The 16,892-nt window shown below is 47.8% G+C and overlaps 1 protein-coding gene across 2 annotated transcripts in view; it reads left to right on the top strand.

Moving 5' to 3' along the window:
* Positions 1-16,892, top strand: part of GIGYF1 (GRB10 interacting GYF protein 1) — a 1,483,862-nt gene that overhangs the window by 663,843 nt on the left and 803,127 nt on the right. For both annotated transcript variants that reach the window (XM_086946110.1, XM_086946109.1), the window contains one exon: positions 4,044-4,253. In XM_086946110.1, the coding sequence (XP_086802236.1) occupies positions 4,044-4,253 (210 nt within the window). The remainder of the gene's footprint in view (positions 1-4,043; positions 4,254-16,892) is intronic.

Raw genomic sequence — 16,892 nt, 5'->3', positions numbered from 1 at the left:
AGGGCACAATCAGGTACCCAGTGCCTGTGTTCCTTCCCTAAAAGGAAAAGCTATGCTGAAACAAAATACCCAATTGGCATCTCTGGCCACCTGTCAGCCACTAGTAAATGGTACCCTAGGTACCCAGGGCATGGCGACCAGAGAAGATCCCTGGGGGTTCCGGCACTTACTGTGCCACCCTCAGGGGCCCTGTACCCTGGACCCCACAAACTGCCTTTGCAGGCTGAGTGCCTAAGTGCAGAACTAAACCAAGAGTCGACATGGCCCACATCCCTGTGTGCCATGCCCACAGACCCCACTGCCCTGGCATACTTCAGTCACCCCTCTAACTGGGTGCCCTATGCCAGAGGTGAGGGCACAGGTGCATTAGCCCTGTGCCCCTACAGTACCCAGGGCCATTCCTTGGCACTGTACTTGCAGTGATGCCATTTAAGAGTATATGGTGCTGGGAGGTTGTCATTACGAACTCCACAGCACCATAATGGCTACACTAAAGACTGACAAGTTTGGTACCAAACTTCTCAGCACATTAAACCCGCACTGATGCCAGTATGGGATTTAATGTAAGATGCCCGATAGGGCATCTTAGAGATGCCCTCCAAAACCCGAACCTACAATCCACGTCTGGGCTGAGTGGCTGCAGAGGCTGCCACACAGCAGACATGTTGCTGGACCCCTGAGTGGAGAGCCCCCGCTCTCCTGGGCCTGCAACAATGCACATCCTGGACGAGGTGCTATGTCTCCTCCCCCTGGATGCAACACTAGAAAATTCCAGGATGGACAGGGGGAACTTCAAAGGCATACCACCTCTGAGAGCCTCTTCAGACAATTTGCTGTACCCAGCAACTGGCCCCCCACCCGTTCTACCCCCACTCTGGCAGGAAGACTGGCGGGAAGAACTACGTCAGGAAGGAGGGTGTTCCAATCAATTCCAACTCCATCCCTCAGGTGGAGGAGGCGAAGTGTAGCACGACCCCAAGCTCCACCATCTTGTAGATGGGGAGCCCTGCCCAATCACAGCTAGGCTCCTCCCCCCCCCTTCCACAGGAGAGGAGCAGGCTAGGGGGTGTCCTCACCTCAGGACAGAGACCTATTGGTCCCTGCCCTTGCCCTACCTGTAACCCCTAAATTTATTATTTAGGGGCTCCCTGAACCTTCCTCGGATCCTGATATCAAAAAAGAAGAAAGAAGGTCAAGAAGAAGACCCGCCGCGCAGCTGCTAACAGGACAGCTACAACTGACTTACCAGCCTGTTGATCCTGGAACCTGCTCCTGCCTAATCCCGGCGACCTTCGCGGACAGCAACCTTGGGACACCCAGAGGGCCTGCCTGCCTTAACCCTCTCGAAGACTGGGACTCCCATAAGCAGAGGCTCTGCTGCAACAACCCACCTGGTGCCCACTAGGAAGCTCCGGACAAGCCCACTCTGCACCAGACGAGCCCGGGGCGGGCCAACCCGAACCATGACCATGAGGATGTCCCCCCCGGCGACTGGGACCAGAAGTCCAGTGCCCAAAGACCCTCCTCGACGAACCAGCCGACGCCTGCAGACTCAGAACCAGGGGCCCCCCCAACTGCGGCCAGCTGAGGGTAAGCTTTTCCGACACCCAAAGACACCCCTGCACCCGGCGCCCTACAGCCCCCGTGCCTCCCTTTGGGTACCTACCTGTGCTCCAAGATCCCAACTTTCCTCTCGAAGTGCTTTTTCGCCCCTGGAGAGTCTCCGTCCCCGAGCGTGCAGCCTTTGTTCCCTTTTCAAGATACTCATTGGATAACATTGAGCGACCGACTGCTTTAAAGCACCCTGCACCCAGCCGCCCGATTGCCGCTGGCTGTGACCTCTTTGTCTTATCCTACTTCCCCCCCTTGCCCTGAGCAAGTGACCAGGAGCCCAGCTCCCAGAGCCACGTGGCCTGCTAGCCAGCAGCCACCAACCGAAGGCCCTCTTTCACTCATTGGATATCATTGGGCCTATCTATCTCTGCACCCGGCCGCCCCTGTGCCGCTGGTACCGATCTAACTGTACTTACTGGTCCCTGGGGGACCCCTGAGTTTATGCCCAGAACCTTGACTTCAACAACCAAGTACTCACCTGGAAACCGGAAATTCACTTACCTGCCGTTGGATAACATTGACTCAATTTGATTCGAAAATGTTCTAAGTGTGAAGTTTGGAAAACTAAAAATATACCTATAAAATCAGCCAAATTCCGAAGTACTCACCTGGGATCAGGGGAGAAGCCAGTACTGTACCTTTCAGCCCAGTACTGAACTGCAAAAATAATCCCTAGCGGGGTTTTTAGGACCTCCATGCTGTGGGAGCTGAATATATTAAAAAACGTCTTGTTTTCTTCAAACCAACTAGATCCTTAAGATTGGAATCTCTCGGCATTGCTGTTGTTTCTGCTGTCAAGAAAGCAAGGGGGGGGGGTGGGGCGTTCCTTCAAACGATTGGCGCCCCAGCTATGGAATACCCTTCCTTTGTCACTCCCCTGTACTTCGAACCTGTTAACCTTCAGAAAGGTTCTGAAGACGTGGCTTTATGGACAATAATTTGCTTGACCTCTCTCCTCGTATGCCTGCCTTCTGTAGTCTGTTGTGGGTCTGAAAGCGTCGGGACACTCAGCCGAGCGCTATATAAGACACCCATAACATTAACATTGTCTGCTTTTCCATGAAATTTATTGTAAGTGGCTACTTTTGAAAACTGCAAATATTCTTTAAAAATCTTACGAAATTCTGAAACGCAATTACCTACCTGTTTTGAGTTAAGCCCCTAGAGCTGGCCCTAGGAGACCAGTGCTGGGTTACAAAAGTAACGCGATCGAACTTTACCTGCAACCTGAATTTCCTCCCATTGAATAACATTGTGACATTTCACTGGAAATGTTTTTAAGTGTGAACTTTTTAAACACCTTTATATTCATGAAAATTCACTACAGTAACTAAAACGTTTTTGCTAATCTGGTTTCAGCTTAGACACCAGGACTGAATCTAAGAACTAGTCCTGGAACCTCCAAAGTAATCCATAAAGTAATCTACTGTAGTTATATGCAGAAAACCCATTGAGCTCAATGCTATGGTGTGTTAGGATTGTGTTGCTTACTACCTATACTGTATTCACTGTGTGCACAAACTTACTTGTTCCTTTGCAAAGTATTACCTGAGCGTACTCGTCACCTGAAATGTATATTTTTATAACTGTTGGTTCAAAAAATAATACCGCAATATCTGAGGATATAACAATTGGCCTGGAGTTCAGGTCTTGAATGTGTGAAACCTTTTGCTGACTGAGTGTGTACAACAAATGTTTTACACTGTCCTCTGGTACTCCCTTACTGCTCGACCAAGCTACCACTTTGGAGAGTAAGGTCAGTTCTGACTTTAACTTCTGTTATACCTCTGGGGTTGGCGGACTCTATACACACTGTACTTCATTATAGTCCAGTGTATATATAGAGCCACTTTCTCACAGTGGGTGTTCACGTGAGGGGTCTCGGAGGGTGGCATAATAGGTGGTGCTGCCCTCCGAAGCCCTCTATGTACAACTTGGCCTTGGTGCAAGGGTTAACTTTCCCATGGTAGTTACAGGTGGCCCAGAGGTGTACCAATTGTGGAGCGAAAGGTACAGTTTTGAGAGAGAACACAGGCCCTGGGAACCTGATTGTCAGGGACCCAGGGCACACCCAAGCCAGGTTGCCATCAGGCAACTGGCAAAAAGTTAAGGGGCAACCGTGCAAAAAGGGGCACTTTCCTCCAGTAGTAAACTGTACTGCTTCATTTTTATACCGTATGACTTCCACTTTGACGACGGTTAATGTTTTCAAGTATGTTAATCTATTAAATATGCCAATAGTGGAAACAACATTTACAGCTGAGTAGCTTATTGTCTTGCTCCTTGTTCACATTGAATGTAACTTCTACATTTCCCCTATGTAAACCTCAGGCAAGCTGTGATTTATTCATGAAATCTGAGTGACTGTTGGGGGTAGCATTCAGCTTGGTAATACTGCAAAAACTGTTATTCATCCTTACTTTTTCTAGATGATAAAGAAAACGTCCAGAATGCTGAGGAAAAGCCAGCAGAAACCTCTTCTTCACCGTCTGCGCCTCCTGACCTCACCTGGGTCTGTGGACACCCCTTTGCTGCTCCCACCACTAGTGAATGCGAAAGTGCCCTGACTAGTTTGTCCGAGTCTGAAGTCCTTACCCCTTTGATCAATAATGAGAAAGTGCTGAAGTCAGCTGCTGAAGGTAAAACAAATTGCATTTTGAAGTGAAGGAACTAATACTTGATGATTAATCTACACAGTGTTGTTGATTGAATGCAACGCATGATGACTGTCTTAAGTAATTTGTTTCGAGTTTGATATTTATTTGTTGGCTCGGATTTTAATTTCTTCTATTAGTTGTCTTAATTAGGACCATGTAAGTTTTTTCCCCTTTGTTTTAACATTCAGTATTTTCCTTTGGTCTCTTAAGTTGCCACTTAGGTTTCATTGAAATCTGTGCTTTTTTCCATTGTGATGAATTGACCTCCTGGAACCACAGTGATGTTTTATGCTGCTAGCTCAACAAGAGCATTGTGGTAGATCAAACACTTAAAATCATGTGGCTATTGGAAAGTATAGCAATAAGTCTTAAGGAATACTGGTGTCTGGAATAAACTGTTAGATCATTTTTTTAAATTCAGGCTTGTGCTTTGAAAGTGTTTTATTTTACAATTCTTTTTAGCTGTGTTGGGGGTCCTAGGTGAGTCAGTTGTAAGTTGGCATGGACTAAGAATTACTTTAGGAGTTATGGGACACAATACTTGTGAATTTAACGTAAATGCCCAATTTTTTTTTATAGAAAGGGCAATCAATTAGTCTTACCACAGGTGATGGTGATGATGGTGGAGGTTGTGGTGGTGCAGGGTTAGAAACTCAGAATGCTGGATAACATTTGTAGGAAAGTGCACTTGTTGACATGGTCCACTTCTCTTCTCCCCCTCCCCACACACACACTTTTTACCCTAGTACGGATGCTTTTTTGAAAAAGTACAGTGGCTCCCTGATAACCAGGCCCCCAGTACCAGTGTGTTTTCCCTTAAAGGTAAATGTTTAATTTTAACCGAATTGGCAAGAACTTTAGCACCCCGGTAAGTCCCCATTAAATGGTACTCCGAGTACCTAGGACAGAGGTACTAAAGAGGGGGTACCTAAGGGCTGCAGCATGTATTATGCCACAATAAAGTGCCCCCACACAAACTGCATGCAGATTGTCATTGCAGGCTGCGTGAAATGGTGCAAAACATTCAGAAAACACTCAGCAGGCCTTAGAACCCGATTATACTATGTGAAAACACCACTGCCTGCGCAGATATGCCCCTGTGATGTCTAGTTCCATGGCTAGTTCTTGCAAGTGATCAGGCAGCCATCGTAAGAACGTGTACTGTGCACTGGTTATTACAAGTTACCCAGTACATGATGGCTGCACTGAGAATCTTAATACAACTGTACTGATGCCAGTATTAGCTTTATTATGACATGCAACCAGTGGTCAACTTAGAAGTGACTCCCTGAAAACCTACTAGTGTATTGGCCGACTGGTATCGTCCAGCCTGCCTTCAGACTAGTTTCTGAACCCCCCCCTCCCCCCCCCCCCCCTCCCTTTGTAGGTGGAGAGCCCGCTCTCTGAGGCCAGAAATCATGCCTGCTGGAGGGAAGGTGGTAACCCCTCCTCCACCAAGATGGCTAGTGATTTACCATATCTAGGCCAGAGGCTTCACAGCCTCTGCCGCATTTGATATGCGACAACAGCTTCTCCGATGCCCTCTGGCCCGTTTGACACCAGAGCAGGCTAGAAATTAGATAATCGGTAGCTGCGTTGCATTTTGAGGTAGGCACACCCCTAATGTGGGCCACCTGAAGTGGACTATAAAGAAAGGGTTTCACCATTTTGAATTTGGTGCTAAGAGCTCTGGGTCAGGATTATGCCCTCTCCACAGGAAGTGGTCATATAATGGATGTTCTCTCCCCAGGGGTATGTAGCCCATTGGCTACTACCCTACATGACCCTAAATGCCCCTAACATCAGTATTTAGGGTTACCACGACACCAGGAATGCATTGTCTATCTGGGACCAGAATGACAAAGAGTCGAAGATGTGATAATAGAGTATCTTTAGACACAGCCACACGTCTTTTCACCGTGGTTTTAGGATGTCAGCCTGATCTCTCCTGTGAGTTTCAAGATGCTAGACCCTCCAATGGCCTCTTAGCACCCATTCCCTGGATACTGGAGCATTTGCCCCAACCAAGGCATGTTGAGTGTCCAGCCTTTACATTACTGATGCCAAAGCCCACTTGGTGGCGAGGGACTTTAGGATTGACTAGGCCTACAGTGATAGTGATCCCGCGGATCAGTTTTCTTTTGCTCTCCAGGTCACCCAAGTACACACCTCTGCACCCGAGTGTAGGAGAGTAGGGTCTGCAATCCTATAGTCACCCCAGAATTTTGCTTTTTGCTTTTTGCTTCACTGGTTTACGACTTTCCCTGGCTGTGGGCCTGCTAATCAGACCCACAGCCTAGCTGTTCTCTCTCTAAATTGACATCCATGTACCTTAGGTGCATTTACCAATTGGTATTGGGTCACTATTGTAAGTCCTTGTACAGTGTACCATAGGTACCCAGGGCATAAGTGAACCCAAGGCCTACCAGGGGCTGCAGCATGTATTATGCCACCCCTGGCTGGCCATCCAAATCTGACACAACTGGCTGATCACTCAGCTGGGGCAAGGTGGTGTAATCACCCTTTGCTTTAGATATAGTATACCTATATCTAAACCTAAATGGACACATATACTCCTATAAGTCACTCCTATGGCAGGCCTTAACGATCCTGGAGGCAGAGTGCTTAGAATTATGTGAGATAGTGCTCTGGTATGAGCTGAGCCTGTCTACAGCTTTCGGAACCAAGTCCTTCAGCTGTTTCCATGATAACGTTATATCATACACTCTTAAGTCCACCAGATAGAGACGGCAGACAATTAGATTCCATCAGGAAAAAAAGTCTCCACTATGGCGGCAACAACTGTACGTGCTGTGAACTCCCTAGCGATATTAGGGAGATAAGACAGGCAAATGTGGTCTGACATTTCCCCCTGCGTATTAATGGTACAGGAACCTGCAAAATCTGAGGCAAGGCAGATTTAGCGAGATGGTGAAGTTACTTCGGCAGAAATTAACGCAGCAGTAGATGTGGCGTCTACAGCATTCAGGCAGCTAGCGGGAGCAGCTGTGCTGAGAAGGCAGGGATGGCTGAAATCCACATCTTTTTGCCCAGAGGTCCAAACAAACATAATAGACATGCCATTAGATGGCGAGTTTCTTTTTGGCCAGCATGTTGACTAGGTCCTCCACGCTATCCAGAAGGACACTGAGATGGCGAGATCTTTGGGTAGCCTTTAGTTTCGCAAGTCGTCCTTTTGAGGTGCTAAAGGGCGTGGATCTTTTTCCAACAGAGGAAACTGCAATCAGCAGAGTTCATACCAAACCTCTCAAACTAATCTGAGGTACCAGCCCTACAAACAGTCTTACGGACAATGAGGTAACTCCTACGCGTAGTCACGAAGAAAGCCCAAAGCCCTCGTACGTGGAAGAGTTTCTACTAAGAAGCAATGAGACACGCCACCTGCCACCATCTCTACCCCCCCCCCCCCGACCCCCCCCCCCGTCAAAGGTTGGAGGGAAAAATATCCTGATTCTACTCTAACTGGTCAGCAATTACTACAGTCAAGTGGGTCATGGATATAGTGGCCAGAGGCCACAATTTGGAATTCATCAAGATCCCTCCAAATTCTCCTCTCAAGGGTCAAGCTCATATCAAGGAGTTGTTTACCCAAATAAATTTGATGATACGGAAGAGAGCGATCGAAAGGGTCCCTTGTTTGCAAAAAGGAACAGGTTTTTACTCAAGATTTTTCCTCATACTGAAGAAATCGGGAGAATGGAGCCCCATCCTCGACCTTCACGCCCTCAGCAAATACCTGAAAAAGTTGTCCTTCTGGATGTTAAGACTTCAAGAAATTCTCCAGCTTCTTTAGGTAGGGGATCACATGGCCGCCCTCTACCTTAAAGATGCTTATTTTCATGTGCCGATCCTCCCCAGACACAGAAAATCCTTACGATTCAGAGTGGCTGGCAGGGATTTTTGTTCAAAGTACTTCCCTTTGGACTTGCACCCCTTGTTGTCACAAATGTTCTAGCTCCGGTGGCAGCACATCTTCGCTTAGAGGGCATTCCAATCTTCCCTTACTTGTATGATTGCCTTATCAAGGCGAGTTCTTTGGCAAAGGGAAGCGCACACGTTCAAAGATGCCCATCACTATTCCAGCCTCTCCATCAACTTCGATAAATCTAATTTCATTCCGCATTCGCAAAGGAATTCCTTCTTGTGAGCTATGCTGGACACCCAACTCACTCAGGACTCAGGCTTTCGTCTCATTAGAAAGACAACAAAAGATCTGCAAGTTAGCTCGCCTATTGCACGAAAGAGTACGTTTCAGTTTGACTGTTCAAATTTTTCCTAGGGATGATTTAACCCTGCATCCCTCTGATACCCAACTGTCGTCACAGAATTAGATTTTTACAAGAGGAACTCTACCTCCAATGGTTGCAGGTTTCAGGGTAGTTCGACGTCATTCACATAACTCCTCAGATGCTAGAAGCCTTTCTCTGCTGGACTCGGAAGAAGAATTTACAGGAAGGATGTGCATTCCTGGCAGAAGTACCAAATTTCACCATCACCACGGATGCTTCTCTCGAGGGATGGGGAGCACATCTTCAGGGAATGACTGTAAACGAAAGTGGAATGTGCAACAAAAGAAGTGGCACATCAACCTCCTGGAGCTGCGAGCCGTTTTCTTGGCCTTGAAGTCCTTTCGAACAGTCATCCAAGGAGCTTCGGTACTAATTTGGACAGACAACCCAACAAGTATGCATTACTTAAACAGGGCTGTACAAAGTCTGCTCTGCTCTCTCAACAAGCCCAGGAAATCTGTGACTGGGCATTGAGTCAAAAGATCAGCATTTCAGCTGTACATGTTCCGGGGATCTCCAATGTTCTAGCGTATTCCCTTATCAGATCTTCAATATCCAATCACTAATGGAAGGTCCATCAACCAACGTTGGACCGAGTCTTTCGGTAGTGGGGCCACCCCCATCTGGACCTGTTTCCAACAAGCCAGAACTGCAAATGCCCACACTTCGCAGGCTGGCTCCTGCACAAGGACTCGTGCGGAAATGCGCTTCAATGAACTGGTCTCAGATATATGCCTATGCCTTTCCTCCGATTCCGTTGGTTCCCAGAGTCATCTGCAAGATGAAGAAAGAGCCTGGTCGCCTCGTTCTTTGGCTCCCAGATGGCCTTGCCAATACTGGTTTACCGAACTTCTCCTCCTTTTGGAGTGCGATCCCATTCAGTTTTCACCAATACTGATCCTTCTGTCCCTTCAGGAGGGTCAGATCTGTCACCCGGACCCAGCCTCCTTGAGATTAGCAGCTTGGCTCCTCAACACCTTGAGTTTGCACACTTTGATATCCCTGCGGACTGTCAAGAAGTTTTAGCCAATGCTAGAGCACCTGCCACGATTAAGACATACAAAATCAAATGGAAAAGATTTTGCTCCTGGTGTCAAACTGCCAATTTGCATCCAATTCATGCCAGACCAGAACAGACCTTACTGTTCTTTCTTCAATTCACAAAATCAGGTTTATCTCATTACACGTAGAAAGTGTTCTTGGCAGCTATCTCAAGGTTCCGTCAGGAGGGTTCTCTCTCTACTTTACTAGTTATTCAGCAATTTTTTAAAGGACTATTTAGAATGTTTCCTCCTATTCAGTGTCTGCCTCCATCCTGGCATTTGAATGTGGTGCACGCTCAACTCATGCGTCACCCCTTTGAACCTATTCATAAAGTGGATCTTAAGTTCCTTTCTTGGAAGGTATCTCTGCTTTTGGCGCGGACATCAGCTAGAAGGGTCAGCGACATTCAAGAATTCACAGTTAAGTCACCTTTCTACAGTTCACTTCCAATTCAGTGGTGCTTTGTACCAATCCCAGCTTCATGCCTAAGGTACCTACGGATTTTCACCTTCATGAACCGATAATATTGAAGGCTTTCTTTCCAAATCCTCAAACAGCGCTCGAAAGAACCTTGCATTCCCTTGATGTCAGGAGGTGTCAAGTTCTATCTTCAACGCACTGCTACAATTCGGAAATCAGATCAGCTAGTTATAGCATATGGAAGATTACGTCAAGGTTACTCTGTATCCAAGCAGACCATAGCTTGCTGGATGTCTGCGGCTATTAGTCTGTGTCATCAGCAGGCGGGAAGGCCTTTACAGACAACCCAGAGAGTGCATTCTACGAGAGCAATCTCCTCATCTACCGCGTTCTTTGCTGGTGTTCCTCTTCATCAGATCTGCAGAGCGGCAACCTGGTCCAACACACACCTTTACCAAACATTACTGTATCAACGCTTCAAGTGATGCAGATACGTCAGTGGGACGAGCTGTTATCCGCAATCTTTTTAAATAAGGTGAGCCTCTGTTCTCCCTCCTCCACTTTGCTCTTTTTAGACGCTTATTTACATGCTGTTATATAGCCTAATCTAGTATGCATGTGTAAGCACTAATGTATTTTTATGTTTGATATTATTTATGCTTCTTTATTATATGTATTTTGTGATACAAGGAGCGTCTAACGAGCATAGTTATGTACTGCTATCTACTCTAATTCAGGCATGTGAATTTATGAAAGACACCCCAATACTGCACAAGAACAATAGGTTTGAGGCATGTGGGCTCCTGAATTCATATCTGTGAATAGATCGCCGCCTAGTGTTGGGTCCAGATGATTGCACATTGTTGTCCTGGAAGAGTCTTCGAAGTATCACGAGATAGGTGGCTCCTAAAACACTACTACGCTACCCACACTTCTCCCACCCCTACACTAAACCCTAATATGCTACAATAAACACACTAAAACACTACACTACCCTAAAACCTAAATCACTACACTACCCTCCCCAATACACTAAACAAACATGACAACACCACAACACACACTAAAACATTTTTAAAAAACACACACACAACACAAACATTACCACACTACTTTTAAACTACCCTAAACCCTACAAAAGTAACCCCCACCCCATGCACAAACCCCCTTACCTCTCTCCTATCCAGCGTCGCCGTCGGATCCTGCTTCCTCCTTCCTGCTTGCTTCACGTCGTTGTGAGAAAACAGCCTAAGTTTCCTCACAAAGACGTGAATAGCCGCCCCCACCATTACACATTACATTGCATGCGTTGTAAAAACGCATGCGATGTAATGGTATGTGTGGTTTTACCACGCGTTGTAAGATCGCATGCGTTGTAACGCATGCGATGTAAAAGCAACGCGTGGTAAAACCCGCGTTGTAAAGGCTGTTCCCTTTTTCTGGTTATTAGGTGCATATTATTGCTCTTTTATGTACCGTGGGAATCCCACTCCTGCGACTGGGAATGATTCAGGCATGTTAATCTATGAAGGACATCAATACTGGAGAACCACAGATTACAGGTAAGTAACTATTGTTGTTTTCAGTTGTTATGGAAAAAAGGCAGAATTGCTCCCAGCACACGGAGAGCCAAATGTGTGTGCCCTGTGTGGGAGACTCCACATCACTGCTGCTTGCCTTTGCAGACGATGGACCCTGTAACTCCTCATTGATCAGATCAGTAGTGCAAAGGTGACCTTCTCCGGCTCCCATAGCCGATGCGGGAGAAGCATTTGAAACAGCTGAAGCCTGTGTGCCTGTCGTAGAACCTGTGTCCAACCCAACAGAGGAGCTGAAGCATCCTGTGGTCGCTCTAGGGATGCTGGCATCAACATGGGAATATGCTCCGGACACTGCAATACGTGGTCCAGCAGTACATCCACGTCCGGAGGTGCAACTGATAAAAGCGTTAAAGGTCAAACGTGCATTCTTGAGCGAATATTTGATAAGCCCCCGAAGCAGAGGTGTGCCCAGATGGAGTACCTTGCGTTCACTGCAACGTTTCTCCAAGAGCGCTTTTTCCATTAGGTAGCAGGAAAATTCGAATTAGCATACCCTCTATGACTAGCAGCATTAGTGGAAGCCCTTCAAAACCGCTTTCTAATATGGAGTGTATAAAAGCTGGAATCACACCAGACTGTCTGAAAGGTGCTAAAAAGTCCAGAGCCTATAGTCTTAAATAGGTCTCAATTTCCTTCATATCAGACATGTTAAAAATGCGAAGTACAACTTCTCCGAAATGGAGAGGGCAGTTAGTTTGTACTAGTGCCTGTATCTCTGCTGACCACCTTGCAACGTGAGGATCAAAAGTCTCTTGGGTTGAAGTTAAGGGCACATCCTTCTGTAAAAGCATGGCTTTGTCATCTCAGAGAATCAAACCGTAAAAAGGAAACAATCTGAAAGAAACACGTAGTGATAGATTCCTTACCTTGGAATTACCCCCAGGCGTCAGACTGGATCCGGAAAGTTTTTAGTCAACAGTACCCCTGCGTGTCGGTAGGCATCGTAGTGCAGGTCTGCGTGCGTCATTGGCGCCAGGATGACATCTCTGGAGCTACTTAGACACGCCCACAAGCGTTGACGTCCGTTCTTGTTTTTCCGCGCAGAGTGCAGATCCGGGAAGAGCAAGTACCCCCAGTCACTTTTTGACTGTTTTTTGAGGCCTTTTACCGAATTTCTTTGAGTCAATAGACTCCTGGTGTCGTAGGGATGACAGGCTTCAAGAACTGTGGGGACTGTCACTGCATGATGTTGGTGACGGACCCACACCACATGTGTCTCTACTGCCGGAGGGGGTGACCACGACTCCAAGTCGTGCACCGACTGCCGGGCCATGGTGCCAAAATCTTTGCGGGAGTGGTCCCGAAAGCTACTGGAAGTCTGGCAGTCGGCTCCGCGTTGCTCAAGGTCTCTGTCCCGCGGGAGTTTGAGAGACATGTCGCGGAGCCATCACCATGGATCTTCAGGATCTAAGTCTTCGCACTAGAGTCAGGTAAGTTGAAGCATTCAAAGAAGTCGTCGAAGAAGCGTAGTCGCTCTTGGGCTTCCCCTCGCCCGTCGCGGCTGTGGGTGCGGGTGGTGCCACCCCTGAGACTCCGGCGGAGCCTGCGACGTCGCCCCCGGCCTACCCGCCCTTTCCGGGTTCGTTGACAATACCTGCACAGGTGCAAGAATTTCTTGCTGCCATGGCACGACTCTTTGGGCCATCTGGCCCCGCCGGCGCGCCTTCGGGCCTTGACTGGGAGTCCTGCCCTTCTGACGCCGATGGTTCGTACCCTGGCACAGCGGGTGTTCCAGCCCCGGCGTTGCAGGACCTCCCTGGATCCGGGCTCTGATCCCCGGCACCACCTCCAACATCGTCTGGTACCACCAGCGACATCATCCCCAGTTTCAGCCCTGAACTGGGCGCGGCGCCAGAACGGCGTCGATCAACACCGATTCCGACGTCGATAGGGCCTTTTTACCCCTACGTTCGTCCTGCTTCTTTTTGAGCCTGTTTCACAGACTTCAGAGGAAGGAGAGGACTGGGAGTGGTCTGAGGACCCTCTTGCACAACAGTGCAGTGTGAACCTGGACTGGGCAGAGGATTTGGCGGATAAGAGTGTCTAGACACCTCACCTGACCTTGGCATGCTGTCTCCTCCTCCACAATAAATGCTTTACACTGTCCTCTGATACTGCCTTACTGCTCGACCAAGCTACCGCTTTAGAGTGTAAGGTTATATATAACTTTATTCAGAATCACCAAAGGAGGGAGTGGGAAGGTGAGGTCCATTCAGCTTCCTGGCTTAGTATTAATAATCAAGATTGGGGGAGAATGGACCACTTGTAACTACGTTTCCAGGGGGTTTATTCTATTAATAAAAAACCCTCATACACCCATGTAGTTTGTAGGCGGTATATCTGGGTTCTCTGCCAATTACGCTGCGTTGGTGCATCATCAGGTCTTTTTTTGTTTTATGCTCACCTCCATCCGGAGGTAACCACTGAATACGTAATAGTGTCCAGATCTAGTGTCTTTAAGTGCTCAAAAAAGGATGTGAAATAAAAATCTGTGGGTCAACTCAAGTCAATCGTTTTATTACAAAAAGGTAGATGATTTAGGATAAATAAAAATGTGGTGTGTAGATATGGATCAAGTTACTAGATCCTCTTCACTGTTGGTTAAAATCAGGCCGACATGTTTCTGATGGATACATCTGCCAGTGGATTCCTCACCTTGTGAATATCCTCTGCGTCGGCAACATTCGGAATTTTTTTTCGTAGCTCCTCATGCCGACGTGGACGTCACAGAAGCACGGCCTCGCGCGCGGCTCTGCTGACGTCACTAATTTCATAATAGGACCCCGTCGGCGTGATATCGGTTCCCCTTTTTCCATGTCGTCTACGCTAACGGTTTTTCTTGGGATCCTCAGTAGCTTGTTTGGTTAGTTTGTTACTGTAACTTGTTTCGTGTTAAATCTTGTTTCCAGTCGACTCCTTTGGATGCTCCCTCTGGTCCGGTTGGCCTGACTCCGATTGTACCTCAACAGGAGCAGTGTCTAGGGCCATACCCACACTTTCCAGACCCGGGTCAAGACCCAACGCATTATTTAAATGCGATGTATGGGGTCTTCATGAGCCATGTACCCCTCTGGAGCACCATCCGGTCCCATGGGTCCAATGGCTTACAATCTGGGTGTACCGCAGACTTATGCACAAGCACCTTTTATGGCGGCGGAGGCCTGGCATTTCCCGGCTCCGAGGTCATGGACACGATACCATTTTCAACGGATCCGATTCCGATTCTACCTCGTTCGTTCCAGACTGTATCTCCGGATCCGGCGCCTGCTCTGAGTCGGTTGTAGCTCCATCTACGCTGATCCCGAGGATGAGATCTAGGCGGGAGGCTCAAAGGCTTTTGGAGGAGCAAAGGTATCGAGCGGAGGTGGAAGAAGGAGAACTGCTGGAGTCTGAGGACTCTTTTGAAGAACTTAGAGGCAAGTGGCCTGGAGTTATCTCCGGAGTGGGAATTTTCTTCGGCTCCTGATGTTCCATTAAAGGATGTCACACCATATCACATGGTCATTAAGAAGGCAGCTGAGCTCATGGATTTGAGTTTGCCTTCTACAGAGTTTAAACCTAATTTATTAATGGAGGTACTTCATTCTCCTTCTTTGGTTGTGGAGCCAATGCTGCCATTTAATGAGGCTATTACTGAGCCGGTGTTTGAGGTGTGATGTAAGCCCTTATCGTCTCCTGCAGTTTCGAAGGCTGTAGCAAGAAGGTATAGGGTTGCTCCTGGAGATCCGGACTTTTTGTCATCACATCCGTCTCCGGAGAGTCTGGTAGTTCAGGCAGCCTGCTCAAGAAGTTCACCGGAGCCTTCCCTCAAGTGCCAAGTGATAGTCAAAGAAATTCGACCAATCGGCAAAAAAGGTTTTCTCATCGGCCAGCATGGCTTTAAAATCAACAAATGCGACATGCCTTTTGGGGCGTTCTATTCACGCACTCGTGGACTCCGGGAAGCAGTTGGTACCGAAGATACCTGAAGAGGACAGGCAGAACTTCGGTGAGGCTGCCGCTCGTCAGGTAATTCAGAGCAGTGCGGCTGACTCTGTGGCAAGGGTCATGGGATCTTCTGTTGCCACCAGGAGGGCGCTTGGCTGAAGACTTCTGAGTTTTTTCTCCTTATGTGCAGGCAACTTTGATATATCTTCCTTTCGATGGCTCGGGTCTGGTTAGTAAGAAGGCAGACGCGGGTTTGGAAAATTTCAAGGACAGTAAGGCGACGGCTAGGTCTTTGGGTCTGCAAACCAGAGGTTCTTTGAATAAGAGATTCAGAGGATTCGGAAGGACTTCCTTTTGCTCATACAAAGAGCCACAGCAGCAACAGCTGAATTCCCTGTACAAATCGTACAGAGGCAGAAACTGGGGCCGAGCTCGAGGTTGTCAAGTCTCCTCGTCCTCCTCTTCCTCTTCCCACGCCCCTCCTGCAACAGCACAGCAGCCCTTGATCCCCCATTCCGGATCATGTTGGTCCTGTAGGGGGTCTGATTACTCATTTTCTGCAAGATTGGTAATCTGTCTCATCAGACCTTTATGTTCTCAATCTTGTAGAAAATGGGCATGCTCTTCCCTTTTGGGAATTTCCCCCAAATTACCCTCCTTGTCAAGGATTTTGTATGAAGGACCACCTACTTATCCTGCAGGAGGAAGTCCTGGCGTTACTGAGAAAAGGTGCGATAGAGGTGGTTCCAGATCAGGAAAGGGGTCAGGGTTGCTACTCCCGGTATTTCTTGGTACTCTAGAAGGATGGCAGGCTTCGTCTGATCCTGGACCTCAGGATCTTGAACCTCTTTTCTAAGCAAGAGAAGTTCAAGATGCTCACCCTTGCACAGGTTCTTCAAGCGCTGCAGCAAGAGAACTGGATGGTGTCGATTGACTTGCAGGATGCGTATTTCCACATTCCAATCCTGAAGTCGCACAGGAAGTAGCTCTGTTTTAGGGTAGGATCACATTACCAGTTTGCTGTTCTTCCGTTTGGTCTTATTACTCCACCTCGAGTCTTCACCAAAGTGATGGCGGTGGTGGCAGGCCATCTCAGAAGGTCGGGGATACCAGTATTCCCTTATGTGGACGACTGGCTGATCAAAGCATAGTCTCCAGAGAAGGTGCTCCATCATCTGCAGATTACAACTCGGTTGTTGTACAGGTTGGGTTTTTCCAGTGTTATGGGTGTCTTTCATAGATTCACATGCCTGAATCATTCCCCGTCGTCGAGACGGGAGTCTCCGGTACATAGAAAAGTAATGTCCTATAGACATCCA

Source organism: Lissotriton vulgaris, chromosome 12, assembly GCF_964263255.1.
Source record: "Lissotriton vulgaris chromosome 12, aLisVul1.2, whole genome shotgun sequence".
Taxonomy (NCBI): Eukaryota; Metazoa; Chordata; class Amphibia; order Caudata; family Salamandridae; genus Lissotriton; species Lissotriton vulgaris.
Note: the sequence above shows the minus strand (reverse complement) of the source record. Positions and strands in the feature narration are given on the sequence as shown.